Raw genomic sequence first — 14,801 nt, forward strand, 5'->3', positions numbered from 1 at the left:
TTAACACAAAGAGCCAAGCTGTTATATTTTCCATTGGGGAGGGATCACATGAGAAGAGTAATATCCTACACCACCTACCTCCTTCCCAACCCTAAAAGGGAGACTCCCCTCCCCTGCATTCCCCGAGGCTCCAGAGGTTCTTCAGGTAATTCAGTAGATCTCAAACTTTTGTACGGGTGACCCATTTCACATAGCAAATCTCTGAGTGTGACCCCCCCTCCTTATAAATTAAAAAAACTTTTTTATATATTTAACACTGTTATAAATGCTGGAGGCAAAGTGGGGTTTGAGGTGGAGGCTGACAGCTCGCAACCCCAGTAATAACCTCGTGACCCCCTGAGGGGTCCCGATCCCCAGTTTGAGAACCCATGGGGTAATTTAATTTTAGCACCCTGTGTCCATTCACATGCATGTGCTATTTTGAGCATTTCAGTTTTCACAACATGGGCTCATCCCAGATTCTGGAACAAGCTCAAATGCTCAGTTCGTGGAGTATGTACATAAGTTATACTAAAGACAAACCCACAGTAACTGTCTCCAGTTTGTGAGGGACCTCATGGAGCCAGTCTTTAGGAAACAGATACATTCATGGAGGTTAAGTCCATTAATGGCTATTAGCCAGGATGGACAAGGAATGGTGTCCCTAGCCTCTGTTTGTCAGAGGGTGGAGATGGATGGCAGGAGAGAGATCACTTGATCATTACCTGTTATGTTCACTCCCTCTCGGGCACTTGGCAATGGCCACTGTCAGTAAACAGGATACTGGGCTGGATGGACCTTTGGTCTGACCCAGTATGGCCATTTTTATGTTCTAAGCTAAATGAACCCAAAGTTATGGAGACAGATGTGAGTCAAGGAAGCCAGCAGAGTATCAGAAACCTGGAAAAATCTGACTGGATGGTCTTAGGTGTTTGGTCACAAGCTGAGGTGGTTCAAAAGTTTTGGATTTTTTTTAAGCAGAATTTTTTTATTGTTTCTTTAAACAATCAAACACAGCAAGCCACAAATATTTGGCCACACACTTCTGAAACCCTAAACCATGTTCAGGTTTTGGCAGACTAATTTCAGCTTTTCAATTAAAAAAACCACAACAAATTTTGAAGGAAAGCAGCCATTGTCCGTGATTTTTTCCTGCTTTTTAAAAACCGCTAGTTTTCGATCCAAAAAAAGTTTTGATGGAAAATATTTGTCCAACCCTTTTAATGAGCTTTAGTGCCTTTTAGCACTAGCTGATGCTGCGAACCAGTGATACCTTGTAAAGGTGACTTGAAAAGAAGTTTTCTCAAAACTGGACTTGTGCTGAGATTTAGAAGGTTTTTAAATGTTTATTTTTCCCAAGGCTTCGGGGGATGGGGGGAAGTGAGGCAATTTGCCCCGGGCCCCCATGAGAATATAGTATTCTATAGTATTGCAACTTTTTTCCATGGACGGGGCCCCTGAAATTGCTTTGCCCCAGTCCCCCTGAATCCTCTGGGCAGCTGCTCCCTCTCCTCGCTAATTGCAGAGGGAGACTGGCCCCTCCTGCTTTGCTCTGCTGTGAACCCCGCTCCTCAACAGTGATGAGCTAAGTGCTCAGGGCAGCGTGGGGGAGCGAGTCCCGCTCAGACACTGTTCCAAGGGGAGACCATAGCCAACCCTGCGCAATGACACCGGGGGGGGGGGTACAGTAAGTAGTAACACTGGGGGCCCCCATAGGGGATGAGTCCCGCCGCGGCACTGCCCGGGGGCAGGTTACTCCCGAGGGTGGGGCAAAGCGCCCCCAGGTGGAGGCTTCCCGGCCCGGGCTCCCCTGGCGCGCTGGGCCGGGGGGGCGGCTCCAGGGGCGGGCCCTGCCGGACGGGTCCGCCCGCCCGCCTCACTCCCCGGGCGGCTCCGGAGCGGCGCGGTGCGTCCCGCTCAGTGCCCTGCCCGCTGCCCGGCAGGAGGATGGCGCTGCCGCCCGAGCGCGACGGGCTGTTCCGGGCGCCGCGGAGCCTGGTGCTGGAGGCTCACGTGCCCAGCCTGGCCGCCTACCGGGAGCGCTACCGCCGCTCGGTGGAGGAGCCGGACGGTGAGTGCCGGGGCGGGGCCAGGCCTGCCTGGGCACGGAGCCCCGGCCGCTCCCGGGGCTGGGGCGGGAGCCCGCTGCCCTGCCGGGCCTGTGCTGGGCGGGAGCCCCCGGGGCAGGAGCCGGGTGCAGCCCTGGTGCGCCAGGGGCCCGCGGGGCAGAGCTGAGCTGGAGCCGCCCTGGGCTGCGGCCAGCCCCGGGCCTGTAAGCGCGGGGTAAAACCAGCGTGCGGCGGCGGGCGCTGGGCTTCGCACCGAGACGAGTGCGGGCAGTTCCGCCGGACCCTCCCGCCTGGCGGGCCGAGGTGCCTGAACCAGAGCAGAGCCCCTGGCGGGCTTGGCCAGCGCTTCCTCTGGAGCGAAGGCGGTGCGGGGCTCCCGGGCTGTTCTTACTTTAACAACTGACCGCCAAGCCCAGAGGTGCTGGGGCTCGGCCCTGGCACACATTAAGCCCTGTGCTAGTTATGCACCCTTGTGCATCAGAGCAGGGCCTTCCGCCCTGTGTTTACCTAGGGGAACCCTCGCTGTAAAGCCAGACGGTGTTTTCTAAAACTGAAACCCGTTCTCTGCTCCTTACCTCCAACCCTTCCCCTCCGATCGCCGTGCAGCAGGGCACTGCCAGCGTGGGGCGGGAGGAAGGGAGCGCTTTTCAGCCACACGGCTGGGCTTTACCCAGGCGAGTGAGCACTGTTACCTCTGTTAAAGAAGGAGAATCTGAGGTACAGAAGCTCTTACTTCCCCGGCAGCAGACACCTTGCTAGCAGCGCTGCTGGGAGGGGAACTTGGGTCTGTGGCTGCAGTCCCATGCCTGAGCCACTGCCCTGTGGTGCTGCCCAAGGGCTGTCTTATGCACTGCGAGGAAGCAAAACTGCTTGAGAGTGATCTTGCTGCGACTGGTTGGAAAGGAGAGTATGCCAGAATGCTGGTGACCTCTGCCACCCCCAACCCTGCCTTTCTACCTCTCCCTAGAATGAGCCTTATCTTCATGGGCGGGAAAAATGTAATAATCATATTAGTATTTCTGCAGTGCCCACTGTGTGCTAGATCTTTTTCAAACAGGAAGGCACAATTCACCAGCTGGGCAGATTTATGGTGTATGAGCAACTAATATCCATTTGCGTCAACACCACAAATATATTTAAATGTCTAAGTTACTTAGGCGTGACATAATTACAATTAGAGTTAGCTTCTCATTAGAAATGGGCTGTGAAACCTTCTCTATCAGCTTCAAAGCTTCAGGAAGTGGCGAGATCAACCCGCTACAGCACCCTAGAGGATCCTTCTCCTGGAGGGTTGGGAATGAGGAAAATGTAGACATAAACTCAGGAAGGATTTTCTGAACCTTAGATGCGGTGTGGAGGAAAGCATGGACATTTGTGTCAGATGCTGGCAAACAGGCAGTGAGATGAAAGGTCCGGGGAGGACAGGGAATGAGTCATGGGTAGAGGGGGCAGAGTTACACAGGGCTTCGAAGGTGGTAACAAGCTTGAATTTGATATAGTGAAGGGAGGGATTGAAAGATAGGGGGAGAGGATTATTATGGTGGAAACTGGGCATGAGGGGAATTGTCGTAACAGCAGTATTTTATATGGTTTGGCAGTGGGGAGGGACAAATATGGGTTTTGAGATCATTGAGGAGGCATTTGTTAGTGGAAGTAGGCTGGCTGTTAGTCACCTCCCACTGTCTCTACATGCCATCTCTTCTATGCTACACCTCACAGGTATCTCTCTGTTGTTCTCAGATGTAATGTATTCGGTACATTTCCCAGGGCTGTCACTCTGTTTTGATACTTCCTTATAACTAAATGCAAATTACTGTGCTTGCACAGTATAAGTAGGTGTAGAGTTTTTCATCAGAACTTTGCATGTTGTGTCAAACATTCTCTTGGGTAAATGCCTGTGCGTCTAAACCTGTCAGTGAGGGTGCTGCTGTCCATATCAGAGCTCATATTAACCAGTCCGTATAATGGACATATGGTTAGTTTTCGAAAACGCCAGGAAATGGAGATGTTCTCGGGAATTACTCTCCGTGATTTGAAGCTCAGAGTGGGATAGTGGAAAAATCTGCTTCTTGAAAAAGGGGTGGGGTTTCGTTTTGGAAAGAGTGGGCGTGTTACACAATCTGTGTGGTGTGAGGACACAGCTGGAGATGGATCTCTTGAACATTAGAAGAAATTGCCAGGTTGAAATGTAACATATTGTCTCCAAATTTTGGAAGAAGGTAAAATGCTTTCACATATTTGAAGAATAGATTGATTGCAACTGCACCACCATGTCTTGTAATCTCAGTTGAACCAGTTTAGTATAAGAGTGAGTATTAGAGGGGGACTTGATGAGGGTGGTAAAGGCTGAAGTGTAGCAAGTTTGCAGCCTCCACTGAATTTGGCCCTATTTTTGTTTCCTATCAAGGACCATTGAATGTTATCTTCAGATGTTAAATGTGTCTTGATCCATTTTTGTCACTTAAGGTTTGACTGTTACTTTTGCAGAATTTTGGGATGACATTGCTAAGGAATTTTACTGGAGGAACCAACACTCTGGACCCTTTCTGAAGTACAATTTTGATGTGACAAAAGGAAAAATCTTTATTGAATGGATGAAAGGGGCTACAACCAACATCTGCTACAACCTGTTGGATAGAAATGTCAACGAAAAGAAACTTGGGGACAAAATTGCTTTTTACTGGTAATGTTCTGCTTTTATTATAATGTAGAAAGTGTCTGCATGTAATCCTGGAGCAGTGGTTCTCAACCCGTAGTCTGTGGACCTCAGGGGGTCTGCAGACTATCTAAGGGTCCACAAAAGGTGACTATGAAAATAAAGTTTCAGATTCCAGAAAAGACATTCCATTTTTCTGATCAATGAAAACTATGTGAATACCCCCCACTACAGGTCAAAACCTGGAAGTGTTGTCGTTACTTTAGAAGCCCACAGTTTAGTGCTCTTTCTCAAACTGGATCAAATGACATGCCGAGCATGTGCAACATTTATAGTTGCATTCTGTTCAGTCAGTTTTCAGTCTAAAAAATCTATGGTAGGGGTCCGTAGACCACAGGTTGAATTTCCAAAGTGGTCCGCTCCTCATTTGAAATTTTTTAGGGGTCTGCAGATGAAAAAAGGTTGAAAACCATGGTCCTAGAGTAAAGTGTATAACTGATACTGGCTTCTATTAAGGTACATGTTAAAACATAATGACCTAAGAGGTAAATGATGGGGAGACTCCGGTCTTTCTATAGTTACGATTAGTGTTACCTTCCCATTAGATGCTGGCTGTGAAACCTTCTCTAACTTCTTCAAAACTCCAGGGTGTGTACCTGCAAAAACGTGAAGTGGTGAGATCTCCTTCAACACGTTTTAACCTTTGCTGGCTTGTCGGAATTCCAAAATGGCCTGGCCTAGAATTGGGCATGTATTCTAGGAAGCTTGCCATCAGCAGATGCAGATTTTCTAAATAATGTAAAATCTATGCTGAGAAGATGGTGCATTGCTAGGGACCTTGTGGTCTAGATGAGTAAGTGCTGGAGTGGTAGGCGGCACCTCCCACGTCGTAATCCTACCTCAGTCACTGGCTGTTAGCACCTACCTACCCTTGTGAAGCAGGTAAATGTCACTTTACAGATGAGGAAACTGAGGGTCAGATATAAACTTCTGCAAAGTCACAAAGCAAATCGGTGTCAGAACGAGTTTGAAACCCACCTCCTAGCTGCAGTCTTGTGCCGTTTGGGCAAGGCTGCAGGCTCAAGGTGCAAAAGTCAGAATTTTGTGTGGAAAGCAAAGCAATCCATGGATATGTCAGTGCAGTTGAGTCCATGTGCCTTTCGTACATTCTTGTTGAAGCATTGAGTGTTTTGCTCTTAGTTCCAGGTAAAACACTTGATTTGAAGAAAAGGCTGAAAGTTTAGGCCAGTAACAAGTCTGAAAACATTTTCCATAGAGTTATTTACACCTGGAATTCCCATCCTAAACCAAAAAAGCAATTGCTAGAAAACCTGGAGATTTGGTGCTAAGGTGCGATGTTGAGGAATACTCACTATGAGGACTCCCAAAACGTAGTAGTGGGTAGACTACCGTACTCATCTTGAAGGGGTCGCGTTCTTCTGTATCACTTGAACCAGACTGCATCTGTTTACATCACATGTTCCCATGACTCCTAGTTTTTTTTAGGGTCACATGCAGTCCACTGAAAAACATGTACTTGGTTATAATATACAAAAGCTGGGTGTGCTCATTCCACACTGCCTTTCAAAGGGACACAGGCCTCCAAATACAAAGAGATCAGACACTCTGCTCCCCCACGGACAGATATGAACCTTTTAAGCATAGAATCCTCAATTGTGGGTCTTATGTGGTAAGAACCAATGGTAGTATGGAAGGAAGCTGTACAGCTCTGAAGTGTAACGCTGTAGTCAAAGTGGTACAACCCTCTAATCTGGATGCATTTATATTAGTATATTGGACCCCGTCCACACTAAGGGTTCTTTTCCAGTACAGGTATACTGATCCTAGTGTGGATGTAGCTTATACTGGCCAAAGGTGTGCTTTTACTGGTATAACTTATTTCATACACACCCTGAGCAAAACAAGCTATACTGTAAAAACACAGTTCTGTTGGTATAATTATGTCCTCACTAGGGGCTTCTGCTGGCATAGCTATATCAGTTGGGGAATCAGACCTCTTCATACTAACTGACACAGCTGTGCTGGCAGAAGTCTGTAGTGTAGACATGGCCCCAGTAGAAAAGTACTTTAATACTGTTGTAACTATTCTTGTATGGGAAGGAGACTGATATAAGTCACCTTTATACCTATATAACTGTATCCACACAAGAGCTTTAACCAGTGAAACATCAGTAAAAAATCACCCCACCCTAAGAAATAGTTATACTGGTAAATTTTTATTCGTATAGACAGGCCTACATATTGGTGAAAAATATTTATTCATATACATACTGAACAAATTCTGCAGCTTTTCTAAATTTAAGATGACTCTTTAAATTCCTTTTGTAAACTCATTCAGGTAAAAGTACACACCTTACAAACTGTATGGCAGGTTGGCAATCGGGCCAGGATTTCTATGTGCATGAGCATGTTTTGTTCATTCAGGCTGGGCGTTCGTAGTTCGTGTAAACCTGCATGTAGAAGGTTCTGACAGGCAGTCAGCAGCCTATGGTTTCAACCTTCAGTAAGGGTAAAAAATGTTCTTTGCCTGAAGTTCTTTGGATTTGATTTGACAGGCTTTGTAAGAGTGTCTGATACACTTAGTGGATGTCAGAGATGTAAGTATTGGTTCTGGACATCTTGCAGAACTGATGTGTGCTACTAAAATTTATTTTACCACCACCACCACAAGGGTCATAAATTAAAATATTGTTAGAGAAATCTTTGGCTTGCTTATGAACATTCGAAAGCCGGCATGACCTACTTGTTCTGAAGCTGGTGTTACAATGTCTGTAGCTATAAGATGTGCATGCAGTGGTTACTCCTGGGGGGATTCTGCACCAAAACATTAAAAATTCTGCACACTATTTTAAAATTCTGCATATTTTGTTTGTCAAAATAGCACAATATAATCACACCAGTTTCAATTATTTTAGTAATTTATTTCAAAATACCTCTCAGCAAGTATGTTTGTAACAATACAGATAAAAAAGATTCAATAAATGATTTTTGACAAATAGATTCCTCACTAAGTATATTAATACAGAACTGTGAGAAATAATTCATTTTAACTACACTACAGAAATGTATTTTCCGCACCCTGTAGAAGCAGTATAAAGAATTGGAGGAGTCAGGGGTAATGAAGGAGCTGAGGGAGAGGGAAGCTGGGAAGAAACCTGTAGGTGAACCTGGAGGGTTGTTGGATGTGGGTGGGAGAAGTATAGAACAGGGTTTTTTGGGGAGTTGTTAGGGAGTTGGGGCACTTCCCCCGTGCATTCACTAGCTGACCCCTAGCCTCTTCCATTTAGTTGGGCACATCTGCTCCTGTTCCCATATGTCTCACTGCTACCCCCTCTGTTTCTGTCCCCATGTGGCCCTGCAACCCCACTCCTATTTAGCCCCTGCCCCAGTATGTCCCCACCATTAGCTGTTCTAAACCCCAATCTCTGTGACCTCCCCAGCAGCTCTATGTGCCCTGCTCTATCTGTCCTCCCGCCCCATCCTCTGCCTCCTCGCCTGGCCCTGCGGGCAGGGTGCTGTGAGGAACGCGACCTCCTCCTTCCTCTCCATGGCTAGCTGCTATGGCCGGTGAGCTGGTTGCCCTCTGTTCTGGGGCCACAGCAGCACCTGGTGGTTGAAAGGTTCATAGATTCATAGACTTCAGGGTCAGAAGGGACCAATCTAGTCTGACCTCCTGCACAAAGCAGGCCACAAAACCCTACCCATCCACTTCTATAACAAACCCCTAACCTATGTCCGAGTTATTGAAGTCTTCAAATTGTGGTTTGAAGACCTCAAGCTGCAGAGAATCCACCAGCAAGTGACCCGTGCCCCATGCTGCAGAGGAAGGCGAAAAACCTCCAGGGCCTCTGCCAATCTGCCCTGGAGGAAAATTCCTTCCCAACCCCAAATATGGCAATCAGCTACACCCTGAGCATGTGGGCAAGACTCACCAGCTAGCACTCAGGAAAGAATTCTCTGCAGTGACTCAGATCCCATCCCATCACTGACCACTGTAACTGTAGTGCCTCTCCGGCAGAATGTATTTTGTGAGGAGAAAAAAAAATCTGCAGGGAAACATGGATTCTGTGCATGCACAGTGGTACAGAATTCCCTCAGGAGTAAGTGGTACAAGGAACATAAGGCACATGTGGCTACAGACCTGAGGAGAATATGGCACAGTAGCTATGGAGTCGGCCTTTAGGAGGTCTGTAAGCGGGGGTTGAGAGTGTCAGAAGGAGAGCATTGTACATTGGAAACATGCACACAATTTAAAGTGCTTATACCTCCCCCAGAACTAATTATAACTATTCCCTCCACATTAGTGAAAAGCACTCAGCCATCTCTGGAATACAAATGTTGGGAGTTTAGATCCAAGTATTTTTGAGCTGTGACAGGTCAAAAAGACTCTGAGAAACTCTTCTGAAAGTCCGGACAGCCCTTCTAGGGCAGGAGTTCCCAAAGTGTGGGCCACGGCCAAAAGGTGGGCTGCAACACAGTCCTGCATGGTCCACCATGGGCGGAGTTGGGGGGCATGATGGGGCATTGCCCCCCAAACTATACGTTGGTGGAGTGGTGGCCCCTGCCAAGGGCCAGAGGAGCCAAGCGCCCCTGGAAGGCGAAATGGAGGCGGAGGGTCAATAGAAGGGGCCGGCTCCAAGAAGTGGTGGCTCCCATGGCGGTTGAAGGAGGCAGGGAGGGTTCATGGCCAGACCCACTCTCGAGCTGCCTCACCCAAAGTGTGGCTGTCGGCCCCCCGGAGTATCAGCCCCACAATCCTCGATCCCTATGGAGACTAATGGTGGATGATTGGGACCATCAAGGTAACAGCCGGGCCCAATCAGAGCGCCTGCCTCTGCTCAGCAGTGGCAGCCCCCAAGCCCTTCCTGGGCAGGGGGTGTCTGTGAGGTGCACCAGGGTGCTGGGTGGGTGACTGAGGTGTAGGGCTGCCAGATGACCAGCTCAAGGCACTCAACACGCTGCTGAGGTGGAGGGTGTCGGTGGGGACTGGCTGTGGCACCTGCCTGCCCCCCTTGTCCTCTTGCTGACCCCAGTCCCTGCTGAGACAAGGGGCCATGCATGCCCCGGGGTGCTCCTCTTCCTGATGGATGCATGTTAATAGTGGGCCGCGGTGCCTATTGCAGCTCCACAGGTGGGCCTCAGGGAAAAAAGTTTGGGAACCTCTGTTCTAGGGAATCCCTAGGTCGGGAAATACCTTGACTAATTTCCGTCAAACTTGCCATCAATCTCCTGTCTTGGGACGGCTCTTGTCAGGCTAATTTGCAGGCAGGTGGTTAAATTTTGGCAAAGTTAGGTGGGAGAGAATTCAAGATTATGATGGAATATAGCTCATCGATTGTGGGAGAATAACTGGCTCCAGAACATGATGCAGATAAATATGCTACACCTCTACCCCGGTATAACACGACCCTATATAACATGAATTCGGATATAACGTGGTAAAGCAGTGCTCCGGTGGGGCTGGGCTGTGCATTCCGGTGGATCAAAGCAAGTTCGATATAACGCGGTTTCACCTATAACACGGTAAGATTTTTTGGCTCCCGAGGACAGCGTTCTATCGAGGTAGAGGTGTATGTGGTTTTTGTCCTTTCTGGAGAAGAGCAATTGACAATGATGGTGTGTAATGTAGGGTCTGGTAATAAACACGTGGGAAGGGATTGCAAAAAGTAAGCTCTTGGGCCTGATTTCCTTCCCACACCTGCCGGAGAGTGATGTTACGCATTGGTTGCAGTGGTGTTACTCCCAGTTTACACCAGCATGAAAGAGAGGAGAATTATGTGCCGTTTCATTAGTCAGAAGTTGCTGGTGGAGTGATATAGCTCTGTTACTTGTCACCAGACCTCGCAGAGGAACCGTATGCAATTGACTAATGTTGGAATTTGTAATAGAAGACTGTTGTAAAGTGGCCAGAGCTGCGGGGGGTGGGACTTGAAAGCCAGAGCAGAGTTGCAGGCTTGGTGGTATGTCAGGATTGTAACTGCTGGCAGCAGTGTAACTGTTGCCCACATGGGGTTGCTTTTTCGGCATAAAGGGCAGCAGTTATCTCTCTGATCTCTTGCCTCTGCATGCATGGTGCATATCACTTTTATTCCCTTTAAAAGGATTCTCTTTGTCGATAACAGAACTCCAGCAGGAATAGAGGCAGAAGTCAGCTTGAGTAAATGCAGAATGTTTTCAGTTTCTCCCCCTTGCAGATCATTCCTGAGCATCTCCTGCTGCCTAGGAACATTTGAAAGTTCTTTTATTTCCTGTCCCCTGCCACTTGTGAGTCCTCTTCCTGTGATTGTTGTTGCTGCCATCGCCTAAAAAGCAACAGAAAACCAGCAATTGTGTCCCAAATAACTCATTTGTCTGACAGAAAAGATCTTTGTCCTAAATGCAGCATTGCAGTTAGTTACCTGGTGCTGAGGCGGCTTTGAGATCACAGGGTTATGTTGTCACTGCCTCAGTAGTTTGAGGTGTTAAAAATAAACAAACAAACCAGTCAAGAGGGTTAAAAGGAAAAACTTAGTTACCTAATACCACCCCACCCTCAAAATCCCAAAGTAGAAATGTGCTCTTCCAGGGATTGCCCACATCTATTCCGCTCTAGGGGTGTGCATACCATCTTGAGTGCACTGGCGCACGCATACCTGGAGTGGATTAAATAATGCAACACATCTCGAAGAATAACAGTTACAGTGTAGGTAAGTAACTGGGTTTTTTTATCCTTGGCCTGTGTGTAGGACAACCTGTAGCATGTAACTTGGCCTCTTGGAGAGAGAGAGCCTGCGCATTGTACAGTTGCAGTGACAGCCATTGGGATTTAGGGGCCTGGGGATGTATTCAGGGAGGGGTGGGATTGGAGCTCTAGGGGTGCTGCAAATGAGGACCAAGGGGCGCTGGCAGAGCAGTGAGGGGTGCCTAGGATTGGGGTAGCATTGGCATGCTGCTGGTCAAGTGGGATAGTGGTACAGCTCTGAGAGTTCTACGGTGCCTGCCGGCTCTGATCATTTTAAGAACGTTTTGGTTACTTGCTTTCTTGAGCACTAAATATGAATCATCGTTTTTAAAGGGGGGAAGCAGAGACAGTAACACATTCTGGCAGTTTTACTGCAGCTCTGTTAAAAAAAGAAAAAGAGGATATTACGATTAATGGGCTTGCCCAGTCTGAATCTGGGGTAAACATAAAATGCTGTGCTAAGAAGGAGCAAATATTAGAATGAATTGTAGAGGGAAAAGTATCTGGTAGAGTAGCTACTGCTTCAGCTGATAACCAGCATGTTTGGGCATTTATTCCAAAATTCTTCAAATAAATCTCTCTGAAAGGAAGAAAGCTAAGTGGGTTTAGAAATGCACTGCTGGAAAAACCAGACAGTGTCCTCTGACTGCTGCTAAATGTTGTTAATAGGAACCAGGAAACTGGAGAGATCAGTTATTTAACACAGCCTGCCAATGTGAGACAGTAGATGACCTGGCTGTGGACATATACATGATGGCAGGACTTGGGGTTTTTCTGCACATTATAAAGTTCTACAGAATCTAAACTTGAATTTAAACCAAGCGTTTTGCCCAGCTGAGGCCCACATTGACAAATTTTCAAGAGCGATTGGAACGTATTGCTGCTATCAGTTTTCAGAGTTGGCAGAATGGCCCCTGGAAACTACAAGCACATTGCATGCTGGTGACCATCTCCATCTGAGCAGCCTCGTGCACAGCTTAGGATGAAGTGCTGCATGCAGTCTCTATAGGCTACACCTCCATACTATAATGATGGTAGCTGTAGGTTGTGTTTTCGCCATGCCTTACGCTTTAAAGTTTCTGACCCGTAAGGCTTCCAAATGCCTTCACACCATAAATGGCTGAGGAGCTTTTGCCTTTGCTTCTAGGCAGCCTGACACATCAGGACACACCTCACATGTCAGTGTCATTTGTGTATTAACTTTGAACCCCAATTATGGTAGCAGTTTCTCTGCCGCTAGCCCAAAGCAAGCATTGGGCCAGTTTTGCTGTAACATTGAGGGTGGATTTTCAGAAGCATTCCATGTTGGCCTAGCCCTGCTTTCACTGCGGGCTGTTGTAATGCTCCCATTGTCTTCAGTGGGGCAGAGTTAGGCCACTGCTGGGCCCCTTTGAAAATCCCACTTTCTGTCTCACTTTGGGCAGGTGACGAATGCAGGCTCCTCGACGCTCACCCTTCAGTTTAATAACTCCCTGACTGATTTATCTTATGCTCAACTGCTCGGCCTCTCTAAGCGTGGTTGTCTTGGTGCAGGCACAACCCAGCTGACCTGATGCTCTTTAAGAGAAAAAAATGCCACTTGGGAATTGGAGAGGGTAACATTTGTTTACTAAGAGCTCTGTTGAAATAAAGTATCTTTCAGCCCACGTTTTACTGCCTATGATGTTCTAAGGAGCTCAGCTGCTTTGGCCGACTGGTCAGTACCAAACCATTGTGTATAGTGCTGCTGTTTCACATACCGTGCTGTTGGTAGCCCCTTACAGTCTGGCCCTGTCAATCATTTTGGTGCTCTCCATCCTTCCAGAAATAACCAGCTAATGCACACACACCAAGAGTGGCTGGAATAAAGCTGTAAACAGTAAAATATATCAAATATATCTGAATAACCCAGACAGTTGCTGCTCTTAAAAATGAGGGTAAAAGTAGTGCTTGTGTTGTAACTAAAATGTGTTGTAGCCTAGTGGTGCAATCGGAGAGTTCCAAATTCCAGGGGATTGCTATGAAATTCAGTGCAGAAGCAGTGCCAGTTTTTTCAGTGCAAGAGTGACATTCACTGAATCTTGCAAGAATACTTCCCTGCTTCACAGAGCTGTGGCGAGTGAACCCATTAGTGGGAGCCCCAGAAGCACCAAGACAGAGCTGAATATTAAAACATGAAGCAGAGAGAAGCCTTTATGTTGTGGATCAAACTTACTCAGCATCTGGGTGGGGATGGTTTTTGACAGGGACTCTTCATGACTGGCTGTCTTTTGAAGAGACACGAAACAGGAAATAAGAAAAACCCTTCAAATGTTTCAGTCTATTGAGGGATCCTGGAAGAAAACCTGGAAAAATAACTAAATAGGCTCTGTCCAAGCAAACGACCAGACAGAGCAAAAGGTGTGAAAGAGAGTCTACTGAGAATGGCGCAACCCTGGGGAGTCTCACAACATATCTCCAGCCCCAAGTCTAGTAGTGTGGAGTATCGGGATGGACATATTTATTGCCCAATATGCTTCCATAGCTCGTATGTCAAAAGGCCAATTCCCGGGTGTTCTTACTGCAAAATGCTTCTACACTATACTGAGGTGGAAGCCCTCAGTGCAGGAAACTTCTCAGAACTTTCCTGCCAGCCAGACTTTCCAGGTACCCTAATATATACTGCCAGCGAAGGAAGTCCACAAGCTGCCTGATCCTAGGGGCAACCACAGATGTTTGTGGAGTGTCCTGGCGAGTATATAAACACTGACTTGAGTTAAAATCTAGTGTTGACAAACTCGTGGGTGTGACTTGCCCAGTGAGCCTGTCCTTAAAGTAAGGGAGTGGTGGAAAATTTGCAGTGTGTAACTGAAGTCAGAAGCTGGACTGAGAGAGCTTTAGCTATGTTGGGACACTGCATTTCAGCTGATTTTGCCCTTGGTCATTCAGCAGTAATGCGTATCTCGTTCTGTGGAGAGGACTCATTTCAGGTCATGCCTGCATCACAGCTGGGACTGGTTTGAGGCACTCACTCTGGGGTGCTTCAGCTCCTGGATACTGAGTAAAGCCAAACTAGTCTCAGTTTGGGAATGCTGAACTTTTTGTTCTTCTGTTTAGCAAAGGCTATTGAGATCCTGGTGAGCTTCTCTGAGAGTTGTCTCCTAGCTGGTTTATAGAATAATAGATTATTAGGATTGGAAGAGACCTCAGGAGGTCATCTAGTCCAATCCCCTGCTCAAAGCAGGACCAACAGCAACTAAATCACCAACTGAATGCTTAGCTGAAAGGCTCTCAGCACTAGCTGTGGCAAGATTGCATAAGAGTTCTTCCCAAGGTTTGGGGTGTGTATGTGTGTGTGTTGGATGTGGCAAAGGTGAAGAACTGTCATTTGGTTTGG

General features: G+C 47.4%; 1 protein-coding gene across 3 annotated transcripts in view; it reads left to right on the forward strand.

Moving 5' to 3' along the window:
* The first annotated feature begins 1,854 nt into the window (after positions 1–1,854).
* The window catches only part of ACSS2 (acyl-CoA synthetase short chain family member 2), a 72,149-nt gene continuing 59,202 nt past the window's right edge, over positions 1,855–14,801 (forward strand). For 2 of the 3 annotated variants that reach the window (XM_050917316.1, XM_050917317.1), the window contains exons 1-2: positions 1,856–2,050; positions 4,536–4,731. In XM_050917316.1, the coding sequence (XP_050773273.1) occupies positions 1,927–2,050; positions 4,536–4,731 (320 nt within the window). In that variant the 5' untranslated portion in view covers positions 1,856–1,926. Of the gene's footprint in view, positions 2,051–4,535; positions 4,732–14,801 lie in introns of all 3 variants that reach the window. The other variant, XM_050917318.1, reaches the window with a different exon arrangement.

Source organism: Gopherus flavomarginatus, chromosome 11 (assembly GCF_025201925.1).
Source record: "Gopherus flavomarginatus isolate rGopFla2 chromosome 11, rGopFla2.mat.asm, whole genome shotgun sequence".
NCBI classification, from domain to species: domain Eukaryota; kingdom Metazoa; phylum Chordata; order Testudines; family Testudinidae; genus Gopherus; species Gopherus flavomarginatus.